Source organism: Ranitomeya imitator, chromosome 5 (assembly GCF_032444005.1).
Source record: "Ranitomeya imitator isolate aRanImi1 chromosome 5, aRanImi1.pri, whole genome shotgun sequence".
NCBI lineage: Eukaryota > Metazoa > Chordata > Amphibia > Anura > Dendrobatidae > Ranitomeya > Ranitomeya imitator.
The window spans coordinates 187,893,606-187,913,438 of record NC_091286.1 but is presented as its reverse complement, the minus strand read 5'-3'; the positions used below and the strand labels follow the sequence as shown (position 1 = coordinate 187,913,438).

Genomic DNA, 19,833 nt, shown 5'->3' with positions numbered 1-19,833 from the left:
TGGACACACCTTCTCATTTAAAGATTTTTCAGTATTTTCATGACTATGAAAATTGTACATTCACACTGAAGGCATCAAAAGCTTTTGATACGGTGCCACACAAAAGGTTGATACATAAAATGAAAATAATGGGGATAGGGGAAAATATGTGTAAGTGGGTTAAGAGCTGGCTCAGGGATAGGAAACAAAGGGTGGTTATTAATGGAGCACACTCGGACTGGGTCGCGGTTAGCACTGGGGTGCCACAGGGGTCAGTATTGGGCCCTCTTTCTAACATATTTATTAATGACCTTGTAGGGGGCATTTAGAACAGAATTTCAATATTTGCAGATGACACTAAACTCTGCAGGGTAATCAATACAGAGGAGGACAATTTTATATTACAGGATGATTTATGTAAACTAGAAGCTTGGGCTGATAAATGGCAAATGAGCTTTAATGGGGATAAATGTAAGGTCATGCCCTTGGGTAGAAGTAAGTATGCGCTTAATTCTAAAACTCTGGGCAAAACCGTCAATGAAAAAGACCTGGGTGTATGGGTGGATGACAAACTCATGTTCAGTGGCCAGTGTCAGGCAGCTGCTACAAAGGCAAATAAAATAATGGGATGCATTAAAAGAGGCATAGATGCACATGTGGAGAACATAATTTAACCTCTATACAAGTCACTAGCTCGACCACACTTAGAATACTGTGCACAGTTCTGGTCTCCAGTGTATAAGAAAGACATAGCTGAACTAGAGAGGGTGCAGAGAAGAGCGACCAAGGTTATTAGGGGGTCTGCAATACCAAGATAGGTTATTACACTTGGGGCTATTTAAATTGGAAAAACGAAGACTAAAGGGTGATCTTATTTTAATGTATAAATATATGAGGGGACAGTACAAAGACCTTTCTGATGATCTTTTTAATCATAGACCTGAGACAGGGACAAGGGGGCATCCTCTACGTCTGGAGGAAAGAAGGTTTAGGCATAATAACAGACACGGGTTCTTTACTGTAAGAGCAGTGAGACTATGGAACTCTCTGCCGTATGATGTTGCAATGAGTGATTCATTACTTAAACTTAAGAGGGGATTGGATACCTTTCTTGAAAGTATAATGTTGCAGGGTATATATATACTAGATTCATTGATAGGGCGTTGATCCAGGGAACTAGTCTGATTGCCGTATGTGTAGTCGGGAAGGAATTTTTTTCCCCAAATTGGAGCTTATTATTTGCCACATGGGTTTTTTTTTGCCTTCCTCTGGTTCAACATGTTAGGGCATGTTAGGTTAGGCTATGGGTTGAACTAGATGGACTTATAGTCTTCCTTCAACCTTAATAACTATGTAACTAAACTATGAATTAACACATATTGTTATATACTTAACAAAAAAGTGTGAAACAGCTGAAATTATGTCTTATATTCTAGGTTCTTCAAAGCAGCCACCTTTTGCTTTGATGACTGCTTTGCACACTCTTGGCATTCTCTTGATGAGCTTCAAGAGGTAGTCACCGGGAATGGTCTTTCAACAATCTTGAAGGAGTTCCCAGAGATGCTTAGCACTTGTTGGCCCTTTTACATTCACTCTGCGGTGCAGCTCACCACAAACAATCTCGATTGGGTTCAGGTCTGGTGACTGTGGAGGCCAGGTCATCTGGCGTAGTACCCCATCACTCTCCTTCTTGGTCAAATAGCCCTTACACAGCCTGGAGGTGTGTTTGGGGTCATTATCCTGTTGAAAAATAAATGATGGTCCAACTAAACGCAAACTGGATGAAATAGCATGCGGCTGCAAGATGCTGTGGTAGACATGCTGGTTCAGTATGCCTTCAATTTTGAATAAATCCCCCACAGTGTCACCAGCAAAGCACCCCCTCCTCCATCACACCTCCTCCTCCATGCTTCACGGTGGGAACCAGGCATGTAGAGTCCATCCGTTCACCTTTTCTGCGTCGCACAAAGACACGGTGGTTGGAACCAAGGATCTCAAATTTGGACTCATCAGACCAAATCACAGATTTCCACTGGTCTAATGTCCATTCCTTGTGTTCTTTAGCCCAAACAAGTTACTTCTGCTTGTTGCCTGTCCTTAGCAGTGGTTTCCTTGCAGCTATTTTACCATGAAGGCCTGCGGCACAAAATCTCCTCTTAACAGTTGTTGTAGAGATGTGTCTGCTCCTAGAACTCTGTGTGGCATTGACCTGGTCTCTTATCTGAGCTGCTGTTAACCTGCGATTTCTGAGGCTGGTGACTCTGATAAACTTATCCTCAGAAGCAGAGGTGACTCTTTGTCTTCCTTTCCTGGGGCAGTCCTCATGTGAGCCAGTTTCTTTGTAGCACTTGATGGTTTTTGCCACTGCGCTTGGGGACACTTTCAAAGTTTTCCCAATTTTTCAGGCTGACTGACCCTGGCACCTCGTTTTTCTTTACTTAGCTGCTTTTTTGTTGCCATAATACAAATTCTAACAGTCTATTCAGTAGGACTATCACCTGTGTATCCACCAGACTTCGGCACAACACAATTGATGGTCTCAACACCATTTATAAAGGCAAGAAATCCCACTTGACAGGGCACACCTGTGAAGTGAAAACCATTCCCGGTGACTACCTCTTGAAGCACATCAAGAGAATGCCCAGAGTGTGCAAAGCAGTCATCAAAGCAAAACGTGGCTACTTTGAAGAACCTAGAATATAAGAAATAATTTCAGTTGTTTCACAATTTTTTGTTAAGTATATAACTCCACATGTGTTAATTCATGGTTCTGATGCCTTCAGTGTGAATGTACAATTTTCATGGTCATGAAAATACAGAAAAATCTTTAAATAAGAAGGTGTGTCAAACTTTTTGTCTGTACTGTACAGTAACTCTCTTCCTCATGCCCATAGAAACTTTGGTAATCTTTTCAACATTCAGTGCATGTCTTCTCCTGTCTATGTCAATAGTGCTCTGTAGAAGTCAGGGTCAGAGTGCAACCAACTCCCCTACATCAATGACTTCTTCCATACCATTAGACATTTCAATCCCTTTTTCCTGCGAGTAGCAGTTGTGTATTGCCGCTCAGGCAAAACCAACCAATTCTGTTGTGAATTCTGTGGCAGAGTTCACTCCTGTGGTCACAAGTGGTACTTCGGCTGATTCTCTCTGGGATCTTCCGTTTGTGGAGGAAAGTGGTACTGCAGCTTCTGAGTTTCCTCCCTCAGGTGATCTGGTGAGCTCGTTAGCTTCTTCTCTACTTAACTCCACCTGATGCTTTGATCCATGCTTCCTGTCAATGTTCCAGTGTAGGACTTGCTTTTTCCCTGGATCATTCCTGTGGCCTGCTGCTCTGCAAAGCTAAGTTTTGCTTATGTTATTTTGTTGCTATTTTTCAGTCTAGCTTGCTTTATTGGTTTTTCTCACCTGCTGGAAGCTCTGAGACGCAGAGGGACCACCTCCGTACCGTTAGTCGGTGCGGAGGGTCTTTTTGTCCCCTCTGCGTGGTTATTTATAGGTGTTTGTGCTGACCGCAAAGTTATCTTCCCTATCCTCGTTCTGTTCAGCTAGTCGGGCCTCACTTTGCTAAATCTGTTTCATCTCTATGTTTGTGTTTTCATCTTACTCACAGTCATTATATGTGGGGGGCTGCCTTTTCCTTTGGGGAATTTCTCTGAGGCAAGGTAGGCTTATTTTTCTATCTTCAGGACTAGCTAGTTTCTCAGGCTGTGACGAGGCGCCTAGGTTCTGGTCAGGAGCGCTCCACGGCTACCTTTAGTGTGGTTTGATAGGAGTAGGGATTGCGGTCTGCAGAGTTCCCACGTCTCAGAGCTCGTTCTATTATTTTGGGTTATTGTCAGATCACTGTATGTGCTCTGACCTCCATGTCCATTGTGATTCTGAATTGCCTCTCATAACAGTACAGGAAGCCAAAAGTGCTTATGATTCTCAATAGAGGGAAAAAAGAAGTTCTGAGACCATTTTTTTTCTTTGCACTGTGTTTTGTCTTTTTTTCCCCTAGACATTTGGGTGGTTCAGGGCACAGGTGTAGCAATGGACATTAAAGGTCTGTCTTCATGTGTGGATCAGCTCACGGCAAGAGTTCAAAATATTCAAGATTTTGTGGTTCAGAATTCTTTGCTAGAACCGAGAATTCCTATTCCAGATTTGTTTTTTGGAGATAGAACTAAATTTCTGAGTTTCAAAAATAATTGTAAACTATTTCTGGCTCTGAAACCTCGCTCTTCTGGTGACCCAATTCAACAGGTTAGGATCGTCATTTCTTTTTTGCGCGGCGACCCTCAGGACTGGGCGTTTTCTCTTGCGCCAGGAGATCCTGCATTGAGTAATATCGATGCGTTTTTCCTGGCGCTTGGGTTGCTGTACGATGAGCCTAATTCAGTGGATCAGGCAGAGAAAAATTTGCTGGTTCTTTGTCAGGCTCAGGATGAGATAGAGGTATATTGTCAGAAATTTAGAAAGTGGTCAGTGCTCACTCAATGGAATGAATCTGCGCTGGCAGTAATATTCAGAAAGGGTCTCTCTGAAGCCCTTAAGGATGTCATGGTGGGATTTCCTATGCCTGCTGGTTTGAATGAGTCTATGTCTTTGGCCATTCAGATCGGTCGACGCTTGCGTGAGCGTAAATCTGTGCACCATTTGGCGGTATTACCTGAGCTTAAACCTGAGCCTATGCAGTGTGATAGGACCTTGACCAGAGTTGAACGGCAAGAACATAGACGTCTCAATGGTCTGTGTTTCTACTGTGGTGATTCCACTCATGCTATCTCTGATTGTCCTAAGCGCACTAAGCGGTTCGCTAGGTCTGCCACCATTGGTACTGTACAGTCAAAATGTCTTCTGTCCGTTACCTTGATCTGCTCTTTGTCATCGTATTCTGTCATGGCATTTGTGGATTCAGGCGCTGCCCTGAATTTGATGGACTTGGAATATGCTAAGCGTTGTGGGTTTTTCTTGGAGCCCTTGCAGTGTCCTATTCCATTGAGAAGAACTGATGCTACGCCTTTGGCCAAGAATAAGCCTCAATACTGGACCCAGCTGACCATGTGCATGGCTCCTGCACATCAGGAGGTTATTCGCTTTCTGGTGTTGCATAATCTGCATGATGTGGTCGTGTTGGGGTTGCCATGGCTACAAGCCCATAATCCAGTATTAGATTGGAAATCCATGTCGGTGTCCAGCTGGGGTTGTCAGGGGGTACATGGTGATGTTCCATTCCTGTCAATTTCGTCATCCACCCCTTCTGAGGTCCCAGAGTTCTTGTCTGATTACCGGGATGTATTTGATGAGCCCAAGTCCAATACCCTACCTCCGCATAGGGATTGTGATTGTGCTATCAATTTGATTCCTGGTAGTAAATTCCCAAAAGGTCGATTGTTTAATTTGTCCGTGCCTGAGCACACCGCTATGAGCAGTTATGTGAAGGAATCCCTGGAGAAGGGGCATATTCGCCCGTCGTCGGCGCCATTAGGAGCAGGGTTCTTTTTTGTAGCCAAGAAGGATGGTTCGCTGAGACCTTGTATAGATTACCGCCTTCTTAATAAGATCACGGTTAAATTTCAGTACCCCTTGCCATTGTTATCTGATCTGTTTGCTCGGATTAAGGGGGCTAGTTGGTTCACAAAGATAGATCTTCGTGGTGCGTATAATCTGGTGCGAATTAAGCAAGGCGATGAATGGAAAACTGCATTTAATACGCCCGAGGGTCATTTTGAGTATCTCGTGATGCCGTTCGGACTTGCCAATGCTCCATCAGTGTTTCAGTCCTTTATGCATGACATCTTCCGAGAGTACCTGGATAAATTCCTGATTGTGTACTTGGATGACATTTTGATCTTCTCGGATGATTGGGAGTCTCATGTGAAGCAGGTCAGAACGGTTTTTCAGGTCCTGCGTGCTAATTCTTTGTTTGTGAAGGGATCAAAGTGTCTCTTTGGTGTGCAGAAGGTTTCATTTTTGGGGTTCATCTTTTCCCCTTCTACTATCGAGATGGATCCTGTTAAGGTCCAAGCCATCCATGATTGGACTCAGCCGACATCTCTGAAAAGTCTGCAAAAGTTCCTGGGCTTTGCTAATTTTTATCGTCGCTTCATCTGCAATTTTTCTAATATTGCTAAACCATTGACCGATTTGACCAAGAAGGGTGCTGATGTGGTCAATTGGTCTTCTGCTGCTGTGGAAGCTTTTCAAGAGTTGAAGCGTCGTTTTTCTTCTGCCCCTGTGTTGTGTCAACCAGATGTTTCTCTTCCGTTCCAGGTCGAGGTTGATGCTTCTGAGATTGGAGCAGGGGCTGTTTTGTCACAGAGAGGTTCTGGTTGCTCAGTGATGAAACCATGCGCTTTCTTTTCCAGGAAGTTTTCGCCTGCTGAGCGAAATTATGATGTGGGCAACCGAGAGTTGCTGGCCATGAAGTGGGCATTCGAGGAGTGGCGTCATTGGCTTGAAGGAGCTAAGCATCGCGTGGTGGTATTGACTGATCATAAGAACTTGACTTATCTCGAGTCTGCCAAGCGCTTGAATCCTAGACAAGCTCGTTGGTCATTGTTGCGGAGATACGTGTCACCTATGGTTCCATCTGTTGAGCCTCCTGCCCCGGTTTTGGTGGAGGGGGAATTGGAGTATATTGTGGAGAAGATTTTGGATTCTCGTGTTTCAAGACGGAAACTCCAGTATCTGGTTAAATGGAAGGGTTATGCTCAGGAAGATAATTCCTGGGTTTTTGCCTCTGATGTCCATGCTCCCGATCTTGTTCGTGCCTTTCATGTGGCTCATCCTGGTCGGCCTGGGGGCTCTGGTGAGGGTTCGGTGACCCCTCCTCAAGGGGGGGGGTACTGTTGTGAATTCTGTGGCAGAGTTCACTCCTGTGGTCACAAGTGGTACTTCGGCTGATTCTCTCTGGGATCTTCCGTTTGTGGAGGAAAGTGGTACTGCAGCTTCTGAGTTTCCTCCCTCAGGTGATCTGGTGAGCTCGTTAGCTTCTTCTCTACTTAACTCCACCTGATGCTTTGATCCATGCTTCCTGTCAATGTTCCAGTGTAGGACTTGCTTTTTCCCTGGATCATTCCTGTGGCCTGCTGCTCTGCAAAGCTAAGTTTTGCTTATGTTATTTTGTTGCTATTTTTCAGTCCAGCTTGCTTTATTGGTTTTTCTCGCCTGCTGGAAGCTCTGAGACGCAGAGGGACCACCTCCGTACCGTTAGTCGGTGCGGAGGGTCTTTTTGTCCCCTCTGCGTGATTATTTATAGGTTTTTGTGCTGACCGCAAAGTTATCTTCCCTATCCTCGTTCTGTTCAGCTAGTCGGGCCTCACTTTGCTAAATCTGTTTCATCTCTATGTTTGTGTTTTCATCTTACTCACAGTCATTATATGTGGGGGGCTGCCTTTTCCTTTGGGGAATTTCTCTGAGGCAAGGTAGGCTTATTTTTCTATCTTCAGGACTAGCTAGTTTCTCAGGCTGTGACGAGGCGCCTAGGTTCTGGTCAGGAGCGCTCCACGGCTACCTTTAGTGTGGTTTGATAGGAGTAGGGATTGCGGTCTGCAGAGTTCCCACGTCTCAGAGCTCGTTCTATTATTTTGGGTTATTGTCAGATCACTGTATGTGCTCTGACCTCCATGTCCATTGTGATTCTGAATTGCCTCTCATAACACAATTCCTGGATTCAATTGCCATTTGGCTTGAATATTTCCTATCCTGTAATATTCCTACACTCATCATGGGGGAATTTAACATCGAACAAAAATTACATAAAGGGGTCCTTGACAATATATCAACCAGAAACAAAAAACATCTTTATTCAGTAAATTAAAAAGAAAGGGCACTATAAATCAATAAAAACCATGTGACAAAATTATCGTATTTTTCAGATTATAAGATGCACCTTTTCCCCCCCAAATTTGGGGTGGAAAATGGGGGTGCATCTTATAATACGGATTTACTTTACCAGCCTCGGTGGAGCATGGTCCCAGGGTCGCTGCTGGAGGAGGCAAGAGTGGAGCATTGCTGTAGGCCGCAGTATGGGATGAGGTGGTGTTCGGATGTGTGCCACTGCCGGTGTTCAGCGATACGGGGGCTCTGTCGGAATTTTGTGAAAACCCAGAGCCCCCGCACTTACATGGTATACTATGTGGTGGACCACGGGAAAATCACTGCCTGGGGAGGTGCATGAGCAGATAGAGATCTCGGCACTGAGATCTCATCTCCCAAGATCTTGGTGCTGAGATCTCCATCTGCAAACACCAGCAGCACCGGATATCCCAACACCCCCTTATCCCGGTCTGCGATCTACAGTAATGCTCCACACTTGCCTCCTCCACTAGCGACCCTTGGAACCCGCTTCACCGCAGCCACCACCCCCGGTAAGCACTAAGACGCATAGATTATAAGAAGCACCCATTTTATTAAAAAAAATTTTTTCTCTATTTTTCTCCTCAAAATTTGGGGTGCGTCTTATAATCTGAAAAAAATACTGTATATGCACACCAATGGACAATAAGTATTCTATTTATATATTAGCAAGGGTAGAGAGGGGAAAAGAAGAATGAACCCTATCCTTAACTTGGTTGATCCCTGCATTGCCAAAGAAGTTGGCACCCTAAAGGAACAATGTGCTTTCCCCGCTTACTATTGAAGTTGGGGCTGCACATCGAGGTTGCCACAGTGGAGACTATGGGTAAGAGCTCTATTTGGCTCCGTCAGCAGTGTTAGTGCTTTTTTTTAAAGTGATACACACCTAATATTTATACCTGCTTGATTTTACCTGGCTAGATTGTTATACTGCTCTCTTCTATACTTCTTTTTTTCATTTCGTTTTTTTTTTACATTTTCTTTAAACTTGGATTGCATCCTATATTCATTTATGGCTGCAATGGATTTATATTTATGAGCAGTATGATTCTATTTGCCAGCAGAAGAAATTTTTTATTAAATTGCACTGCTGTTCAAGTGTCCATTGTTGCCTTTCCGTGTTACACGTGTGAGATCATTTATTCCACTTTTGTCTGTGTTTACTTTCTATGGTTATTTTGTTTTACTCACTGTGAACTTTGAATAAATTATGAAATTATTATTTTATGAAGACTTTTTGCGCTCTTTTTCTCTTTTTGATTTGAAGTCCTTGGGTCACCGTAATGTGTAACTACTAGTCTTGAGCGATACCTTCCGATATTTGAAAGTATCGGTATCGGATGGTATCGGCCGATATCCCAAAAATATTGGATATCGCCGATACCGATACCCGATACCAATGCAAGTCAATGGGACACAAATATCGGAATGTATCCTGGATGGTTCCCAGGGTCTGAAGGAGAGGAAACTCTCCTTCAGGCCCTGGGATCCATATTCATGTAAAAAACAAAGAATAAAAATAAAAAACATGGATATACTCACCCCTCCGAAGGACCCTGGCTGTCACCACTGCAAGCGTCTGCCTCCGTTCCTGAGAATTGCAGAGTGAAGAACCTTCGATGACGTCGCGGTCAGGTGACCGGTCACCTGACCGCTCACGTGACCGCGACGTCATCGAAGGTCCTTCACTCTCAGCATTCTCAGGAACGGAGGCGGACGCTTGCAGCGGTGACAGCCAGGGTTCGCCGGAGGGGTGAGTATATCCATATTTTTTATTTTTATTCTTTATTTTTTACATGAATATGGATCCCAGGGCCTGAAGGAGAGTTTCCTCTCCTCCAGACACTGGGAACCATACGCACCGCACACGCCGAAGATGACTGGGAACATTTCCGATTCCGATTTCCGATATCACAAAAATATCGGAACTCGGTATCGGAATTCCGATACAGCAAATATCGTCCGATACCCGATACTTGCAGTATCGGAATGCTCAACACTAGTAACTACTCTAATCCCAAATATAAACAAATCCCACCACCACACCAGTGCAGAAGTGGATAACATGTGTACAAAGATAGAAAGAAAGAAAGAGAATTGCCTCTCTACACTTTGAATGCAGACACAAATAATGATGATTGATACAATATATAACCAAAAATTTAGGGTGAAGAAGGTAATTCCAATAATACACTATATACAGTGGGGGAAATAAATATTTGAGTTAGACGCTCCTAATCAACTCATTACCTGCATTAAAGACAGCTGTCTTACATCGTCACCTTTATAAAAGACTCCTGTCCACAGACTCAATTAATCAGTCAGACTCTAACCTCTACAAGATGGGCAAGACCAAAGAGCTCTATAAGGATGTCAGGGACAAGACCATAGACCTGCACAAAGCTGGAACGGGCTGCAAAATCATAAGTAAGACACTATACAGTACTATTTTGCATATCAAACCAAAAAAAAGGTCACATATTTGCCAGTGTGGTATTTCCGTGACAGCCGCCGTATATCAGTGTGCTCCTAGTTTGGTCATTGTAGGCCAGTGTACTTATTTTTTGGCTGTCTGATACTCAAATTCTATACACAGCACTATTTTACATATCAAACCAAAAAAAGGCCACATATCTGCCAGTGTGGTATTTCCGTTACAGCCGTCATATCTGCGTGCTCCAAGTTTGGTCATTGTTGACCAGTGTACCCCTTTTTTTGTTGTCTGATACTCAAATTCTATACAGCTCTATCTACTATATAATTGTCTAAGGGTCACTTCCGTCTTTCTGTCTGTCCTTCTGTCACGGTTATTCATTCGCTGATTGGTCTCGCCAGCTGCCTGTCATGGTTGCATTGACCAATCAGCGACGGGCACAGTCGGGAAGAAAATGGCCACTCCTTACTCCCCGCAGTCAGTGCCTGTCGCCCGCATACTCCCCTCCAGTCACCGCTAACACAGGGTTAATGCCGGTGGTAACGGACTGCGTTATGCCGCGGGTGCTGCACTCCGTTACCGCTGCTATTAACCCTGTGTGTCCCCAACTTTTTACTATTGACGCTGCCTATGTGGCATCAATAGTAAAAAATGTAATGTTAAAATAATAATAATAAAACAACCTGCTATACTCATCCTCCGTAGTCACTCGCGCCGGCTGCCATCTTCCGTTGCAGGTTCCGGTGGCAAAGATGGTATGGCAGAAAGACCTGCCATGACGTCACGGTCATGTGACCGCGACGTCATCACAGGCCCTACGCGCCTGCGCGAGAAGGACCTGCCATGACGACACGGTCATGTGACCGCGATGTCATCACAGGCCCTGCGCGAGAAGGACCTGCCATGACGTCACGGTCATATGACCGCGACGTCATCACAGGGGCTCATACCAAGCCTGGGACCGGAAGCTGCCATGGACTACAAGGGGCCCTCGGAAAGGTGAGTATATGTTTATTTTTTATTTTTTAACCTGTGACAAACCTGGCTGGGCAATATACTACGTAGCTGGGCAATATACTACGTGACTGGTCAATATACTACATGGCTCTGTGCTGTAAACTACGTTGCTATGCAATATACTACGTGGCTGGGCAATATTTTATGTGGCTGTGCTATATACCTCGTCACTGGGCGATAAACTACGTCACTGGGCAATATACTACGTAACTGGGCAATATACTACGTGGCTCTGGGCTGTATACTACGTCACTGGGCAATATACTACGTAACTGGGCAATATACTACGTGGCTCTGGGCTGTATACTAGGTCACTGGGCAGTATACTACGTCACTGGGCAATATACTACGTGGCTGCACAATATACTACGTCACTAGGCAATATACTACGTAACTGGGCAATATAATACGTGGCTGGGCAATACACTACGTCACTAGGCAATATACCACGTTACTGGGCAATATACTATGTGGCTGGGCAATACACTACGTGACTGGGCAATATACTATGTGGTTGGGCAATATACTACGTGACTGGGCAATATACTACGTAGCTGGGCAATATTCTACGTCACTGGGCAATATACTACGTGTCTGGGCAATATACTATGTAACTGGGCAATATACTACGTGGCTGGGCAATATACTACGTGGCTGGGCAATATACTACGTGGGCTGTGCAATATACTACGTGGACATGCATATTCTAGAATACCTGATGCGTTAGAATTGGGCCACCATATAGTCTATATATATATAATTGGCTAAGGGTTTTTCCGTCTGTCTGTCTGTCTGTCTGTCTGTCCTGGAAATCCCGGCTCTCTGATTGGTCGAGGCCGCCAGGCCTCGACCAATCAGAGACCGGCACAGCATCGACGTAGAAATCCCGCGACTCTGATTGGTCGAGGCCGCCACTTCTGTATTGATCAGTCCTCCTGACACTTCTGTATTGATCAGTCCTCCTGACACTTCTATATTGATCAGTCCTCCTGACACTTCTATATTGATCAGTCCTCCTGACACTTCTATATTGATCAGTCCTCCTGATACCTCTATATTGATCAGTCCTCCTGACACTTCTATATTGATCAGTCCTCCTGACACTTCTATATTGATCAGTCCTCCTGACACTTCTATATTGATCAGTCCTCCTGATACCTCTATATTGATCAGTCCTCCTGACACTTCTATATTGATCAGTCCTCCTGACACTTCTATATTGATCAGTCCTCCTGATACCTCTATATTGATCAGTCCTCCTGACACTTCTATATTGATCAGTCCTCCTGATACCTCTATATTGATCAGTCCTCCTGACAGTCCTCCTGACACTTCTATATTGATCAGTCCTCCTGACACTTCTATATTGATCAGTCCTCCTGACACTTCTATATTGATCAGTCCTCCTGACACTTCTATATTGATCAGTCCTCCTGACACTTCTATATTGATCATTCCTCCTGACACTTCTGTATTGATCATTCCTCCTGACACTTCTGTATTGATCATTCCTCCTGACACTTCTATATTGATCAGTCCTCCTGATACCTCTATATTGATCAGTCCTCCTGACACTTCTATATTGAACAGTCCTCCTGATACCTCTATATTGATCAGTCCTCCGGACATTCTATATTGAACAGTCCTCCTGATACCTCTATATTGATCAGTCCTCCTGACACTTCTATATTGATCAGTCCTCCTGACACTTCTATATTGATCAGTCCTCCTGACACTTCTATATTGATCAGTCCTCCTGACACTTCTATATTGATCAGTCCTCCTGACACTTCTATATTGATCAGTCCTCCTGATACTTCTATATTGATCAGTCCTCCTGACACTTCTATATTGATCAGTCCTCCTGATACCTCTATATTGATCAGTCCTCCTGACATTCTATATTGATCAGTCCTCCTGACACTTCTATATTGATCAGTCCTCCTGATACCTCTATATTGATCAGTCCTCCTGACACTTCTATATTGATCAGTCCTCCTGACACTTCTATATTGATCAGTCCTCCTGATACCTCTATATTGATCAGTCCTCCTGACACTTCTATATTGATCAGTCCTCCTGACACTTCTATATTGATCAGTCCACCTGACACTTCTATATTGATCAGTCCTCCTGATGCCTCTATATTGATCAGTCCTCCTGACAGTCCTCCTGACACTTCAATATTGATCAGTCCTCCTGACACTTCAATATTGATCAGTCCTCCTGACACTTCTATATTGATCAGTCCTCCTGACACTTCTATATTGATCAGTCCTCCTGACACTTCTATATTGATCAGTCCTCCTGACACTTCTATATTGATCAGTCCTCCTGACACTTCTATATTGATCAGTCCTCCTGATACCTCTATATTGATCAGTCCTCCTGACACTTCTATATTGATCAGTCCTCCTGATACCTCTATATTGATCAGTCCTCCTGACATTCTATATTGATCAGTCCTCCTGACACTTCTATATTGATCAGTCCTCCTGATACCTCTATATTGATCAGTCCTCCTGACACTTCTATATTGATCAGTCCTCCTGACACTTCTATATTGATCAGTCCTCCTGATACCTCTATATTGATCAGTCCTCCTGACACTTCTATATTGATCAGTCCTCCTGACACTTCTATATTGATCAGTCCTCCTGATACCTCTATATTGATCAGTCCTCCTGACAGTTTTCCTGACACTTCTATATTGATCAGTCCTCCTGACACTTCTATATTGATTAGTCCTCCTGACACTTCTATATTGATCAGTCTTCCTGACACTTCTATATTGATCAGTCCTCCTGACACTTCTATATTGATCAGTCCTCCTGATACCTCTATATTGATCAGTCCTCCTGACAGTCCTCCTGACACTTCTATATTGATCAGTCCTCCTGACACTACTATATTGATCAGTCCTCCTGACACTTCTATATTGATCAGTCCTCCTGACACCTCTATATTGATATATCCTCCTGACACTTCTATATTGATCAGTCCTCCTGACACTTCTATATTGATCTGTCCTCCTGACACTTCAATATTGATCAGTCCTCCTGACACTTCTATATTGATCAGTCCTCCTGACACTTCTATATTTAACAGTCCTCCTGATACCTCTATATTGATCAGTCCTCCTGACACTTCTATATTGATCAGTCCTCCTGACACCTCTATATTGATCAGTTCTCCTGACACTTCTATATTGATCAGTTCTCCTGACACTTCAATATTGATCAGTCCTCCTGACACTTCTATATTGATCAGTCCTCCTGATACCTCTATATTGATCTGTCCTCCTGACACTTCAATATTGATCAGTCCTCCTGACACTTCTATATTGATTAGTCCTCCTGACACTTCTATATTGATCAGTCCTCCTGACACCTCTATATTGATCAGTCCTCCTGACACTTCTATATTGATCAGTCCTCCTGATACCTCTATATTGATCAGTCCTCCTGACACTTCTATATTGATCAGTCCTCCTGACATTCTATATTGATCAGTCCTCCTGATACCTCTATATTGATCAGTCCTCCTGACACTTCTATTTTGATCAGTCCTCCTGACACTTCTATATTGATCAGTCCTCCTGACACTTCTATATTGATCAGTCCTCCTGACACTTCTATATTGATCAGTCCTCCTGATACCTCTATATTGATCAGTCCTCCTGACACTTCTATATTGATTAGTCCTCCTGATACCTCTATATTGATCAGTCCTCCTGACAGTCCTCCTGACACTTCTATATTGATCAGTCCTCCTGACACTTCTATATTGATCAGTCCTCCTGACACTTCTATATTGATCAGTCCTCCTGACACTTCTATATTGATCAGTCCTCCTGACACTTCAATATTGATCAGTCCTCCTGACACTTCTATATTGATCAGTCCTCCTGACACTTCTATATTGATCAGTCCTCCTGACACTTCAATATTGATCAGTCCTCCTGACACTTCTATATTGATCATTCCTCCTGACACTTCTATATTGATCAGTCCTCCTGACACATCTATATTGATCAGTCCTCCTGACAGTTCTATATTGATCAGTCCTCCTGATACCTCTATATTGATCAGTCCTCCTGACACTTCTATATTGATCAGTCCTCCTGACACTTCTATATTGACTAAGGGTTTTTCCATCTGTCTGTCTTTCTGTCTGTCTGTCTTGGAAATCCCACGTCTCTGATTAGTCGAGGCCGCCAGGCCTCGACCAATCAGCGACGGGCACAGCATCGACGTAGAAATCCTGCGTCTCTAATTGACACTTCTATATTGATCAGTCCTCCTGACACTTCTGTATTGATCAGTCCTCCTGACACTTCTATATTGATCAGTCCTCCTGATACTTCTATATTGATTAGTCCTCCTGATACCTCTATATTGATCAGTCTTCCTGACATTCTATATTGATCAGTCCTCCTGACACCTCTATATTGATAAATCCTCCTGACACTTCTATATTGATCAGTCCTCCTGACACTTCTATATTGATCATTCCTCCTGACACTTCTGTATTGATCATTCCTCCTGACACTTCTGTATTGATCATTCCTCCTGACACTTCTAAATTGATCAGTCCTTCTGATACCTCTATATTGATCAGTCCTCCTGACACTTCTATATTGATCAGTCCTCCTGACACCTCTATATTGATCAGTCCTCCTGACACTTCTATATTGATCAGTCCTCCTGACTCCTCTATATTGATCAGTCCTCCTGACACTTCTATATTGATCAGTCTTCCTGACACTTCTATATTGATCAGTCCTCCTGACACTTCTATATTGATCAGTCCTCCTGACACTTCTATATTGATCAGTCCTCCTGACACCTCTATATTGATCAGTCCTCCTGACACTTCTATATTGATCAGTCTTCCTGACACTTCTATATTGATCAGTCCTCCTGACACTTCTATATTGATCAGTCCTCCTGATACCTCTATATTGATCAGTCCTCCTGACACTTCTATATTGATCAGTCCTCCTGACATTCTATATTGATCAGTCCTCCTGACACTTCTATATTGATCAGTCCTCCTCGACCAATCAGCGACGGGCACAGCAACGATGATGCCATAAAGGACGTAGAAATCCCACGTTTCTGATTCAGCGACGGGCACAGTATCGACGTAGATGTCATAATGGTTGCCATGGCGACGATGATGTCATAAAGGTTGCTTCGACCAATCAGGGACGGGAACAGTCTGACACGAATTCTGGAATCATCATTGTCCATATACTACGGGGACATGCATATTTTAGAATACCCGATGCGTTAGAATCGGGCCACAATCTAGTCTACTATATAATTGTCTAAGGATCACTTCCGTCTGTCTGTCTGTCTTTGTCTGTCTGTCTTTCTGTCTGTCACAGATATTAATTGGTTGCGGCCTCTGTCTGTCATGGAAATCCAAGTCGCTGATTGGTCACGGCAAAACAACCACGACCAATCAGCGACCTGCACAGTCCGGCGGAAAAGTGGCCGCTCCTTACTCCCCGCAGTCAGTGCTCGCTCCATACTGCCCTCCAGTCAGCACTCACACAGGGTTAATGGCTGCGTTACACCGCGTTATGCCACGGTGTAAAGCACTCCATTAACGCTGCTATTAACCCTGTGTGCCGACTTTTTACTATTGATGCTGCCTATGCAGCATCAATAGTGAAAAGATCTAATGTTAAAAATAATTAAAAAAAATAAATTATATACTCACCGTCCGTCGGCCCCTCGGATCCACAACAAGCCTTTCCCGCTGCTCGCGATGTTCCGGTGACCGCTCCATGCATTGCTATCTTGCGAGATGATGACGTGTCGGTCTCGTGAGACCACTACGTCATCTCTTGCGAGACCGCAAGGCACCGCGCGACCAATCAGCGACATTGCCGCCCGGGATTTAAATCCCGCTTTGCAGATTGGTAGCGCCCAATCAGCGACATTGGCGTGGGATTTAAATCCTGCCCCAATGTCGTTGATTGGGCGCGACCAATCAGCGAAGCAGGATTTAAATTAAAAAAAAAAAATAGTTATATACTCACTGTCCGTCGGCCCCTCGGATCCACAACAGGCCTTTCCCGCTGCTCTCGACGTTTTGGTGACCACTCCATGCATTGCAATCTCGCGAGATGATGACGTAGCGGTCTCGTGAGACCGCTATATCATCATCTCGCGAGACCGCAATGCACTTTTGAGACCGGAGCACGCGAGGAGCGTCGGTAACCGCTTCGCCATGATCCGGGGGCCAACGGAAGGTGAGTATATAACTATTTTTTTATTTTAATTCTTTTTTTTTAACAGGGATATGATGCCCACATTGCTATATACTGCGTGGGCTGTGCTATATACTGCGTGGGCTGTGCAATATACTGCGTGGGCTGTGCAATATACTACGTGGGCTGTGCAATATACTGCGTGGGCTGTGCAATAGGCTGTGCAATATACTGCGCGGGCAGTGCAATATACTGCGTGGGCTGTGCAATTTACTACGCGGGCTGTGCAATAGGCTGTGCTATATATACTCCATGGGCTGTGCAATATACTGAATTCCACAAAAATTAGCAGATATCTGGATCTTGTATGCAAAATGGTATTTCCAGCAGTGTCCTTGTGAAAACATACTGCTTGAACTACACATGGCTCAACATCAGAGCTCTGATAGATATGCAGCAGAGAAAACTGCTGCACCCAGTAAATGACACGTTGCTGGAAGCAGGGTCTGTGTTTCTACACCATGTTGCTGTCAGATTACATAACAAAAACCTGATGACATATTCTTTTTAAGCTATGTAATTGGACTGGGGGAAAGTGGTTGATGGTCTGTACATTTCCCCTAGGTTCATATCTATGTAAATAAATCAGTCAGGGAGTTTGTTATTCTTGAACTTTGTATTTCCCTGCTCAATTTAGCCACTACACTCTTTATAGTGTGAAACCTCTTAAAACATTTAAAACTTTATCTTTATTTCGGAAATAGAATTAGAAATATACAAACAGAAAGTTTTATATAAAACGAAACAAAATAAGTCTTACGGTCCCAGTATAGATATAGAGTCTGGAAAGTGTGTCTTAAAGAATTCAAGAACTTCTTCTCCTTCGCAAAGCTTATCGAAATCTTCAAATGGCATGAATAGAGTACACGTAAAAGATTTATCCTGGAATATAAAAATTAAATAAAGATTCATATTTAATTCACATTTTAAATGTAAAACACAGTTTTAGAAAATTTGGGCTGTGAAATAATCATAAATCTTGCATCTTCACATGCTAAAGATTGCTTCCTTATGAAATGGAAGAGGGGGACGAGCGCACATAGGGTAGTATTTTCGGATGCAGGTAAAATGAGGAGCGAGTGGGCTCATCTGATTGGGTTGTGAATGTCACAACACCGATAACTACCCACAGTGTGATAAACTGTTGCAGCCATGTCTGCAGATAGAGGAGACTTCTGCATGTAGTTTGGAGATAGGTTAGGAGATAGAGGGTTAGCTGAACAAGCTGCTATACAGGTAAAGTATTTCCACGCTTGTAGTTGGGGACCTGGTGGTATTTATTTAAGCATTTTGGGTGCGTAACAAACCTTTTCTCAAACAAAAACTGAATTTTATATCATTGGTTAATGAAGAAAAAAATAATTACATTTGTACCACCAAAATTTATTTTAGCCCTAGATTTACATTTCCACACTGGGAAGTGGATAAAAATGGCACCATAACTTATCCCACAATTTCTACTGAATGTAGAAATACCCCATATGTGGCTGCACAGTACTGCTTAACCATACGGTGAGACTCGGGAGGGACAGAGCGCTATTTGCCTCCTGAAGCACAGATTTTCTTAGAATTGTATGCGGACTCCATACACAGAGCCACTAAGTGGTAGAAAAGCAGAATCTCCCCTAAAGTGACCTCATTTAGAAATTAAAATAGAGGTTTAATGATGATTAATAAACCACCCAGAGACTTTAACCAAACATGTTCTTGTGTCTACCCTGGGGAGAAGCTAAGGGAGCTGACCTTCTACAATGTCATGGTCAGGAAGTACCAAGGCAGTACATATAGGTCATGGCTGTTAGGAGTCGAGTTTCCTCTGCTGCACAGGGGGAATCTCGATCCGTGTCTGCTGCGGTCTCCCATTCTGCTTCGGCCGCAGTGAGCTCTGCTCAGCGGAGGCGTCGCTCCCAGCGTCTTGCTGGGACTGATTCTGTGCAGGGGGTTACTGCTGCCTTTTCTGGCTCTCCTGTTGTACCCTGCACTGATCTGCGGCGAGCGGGCTTCTCTGGGACTAAGTCCTTATTTGCACACACTGAGCATGCCCAGGGCAAGATCTCCCGTTGGAGATCGAGGGTCACATGCTCAGGCACTGCAGCACATCCCATTGGTCCTCTTGGCAGGTCCTGAAAGGGCAAAACTTCTGTAGCTACTTCCTGTGCTGCAACTATATAAACTGCGCATGACCGCACGGCCATGCGCTAGTATTGTCTTGATATAATGTGTGTGTGTAGATGGATGTATGTCGATGGATGAAAGCTCCTAAGTATCCCTCCCT

General features: G+C 43.9%; 1 protein-coding gene across 2 annotated transcripts in view; it reads right to left on the bottom strand.

Moving 5' to 3' along the window:
- Positions 1-19,833, bottom strand: part of KMO (kynurenine 3-monooxygenase) — an 850,240-nt gene that overhangs the window by 321,487 nt on the left and 508,920 nt on the right. For both annotated transcript variants that reach the window (XM_069767942.1, XM_069767941.1), the window contains exon 9: positions 18,319-18,440. In XM_069767942.1, the coding sequence (XP_069624043.1) occupies positions 18,319-18,440 (122 nt within the window). The remainder of the gene's footprint in view (positions 1-18,318; positions 18,441-19,833) is intronic.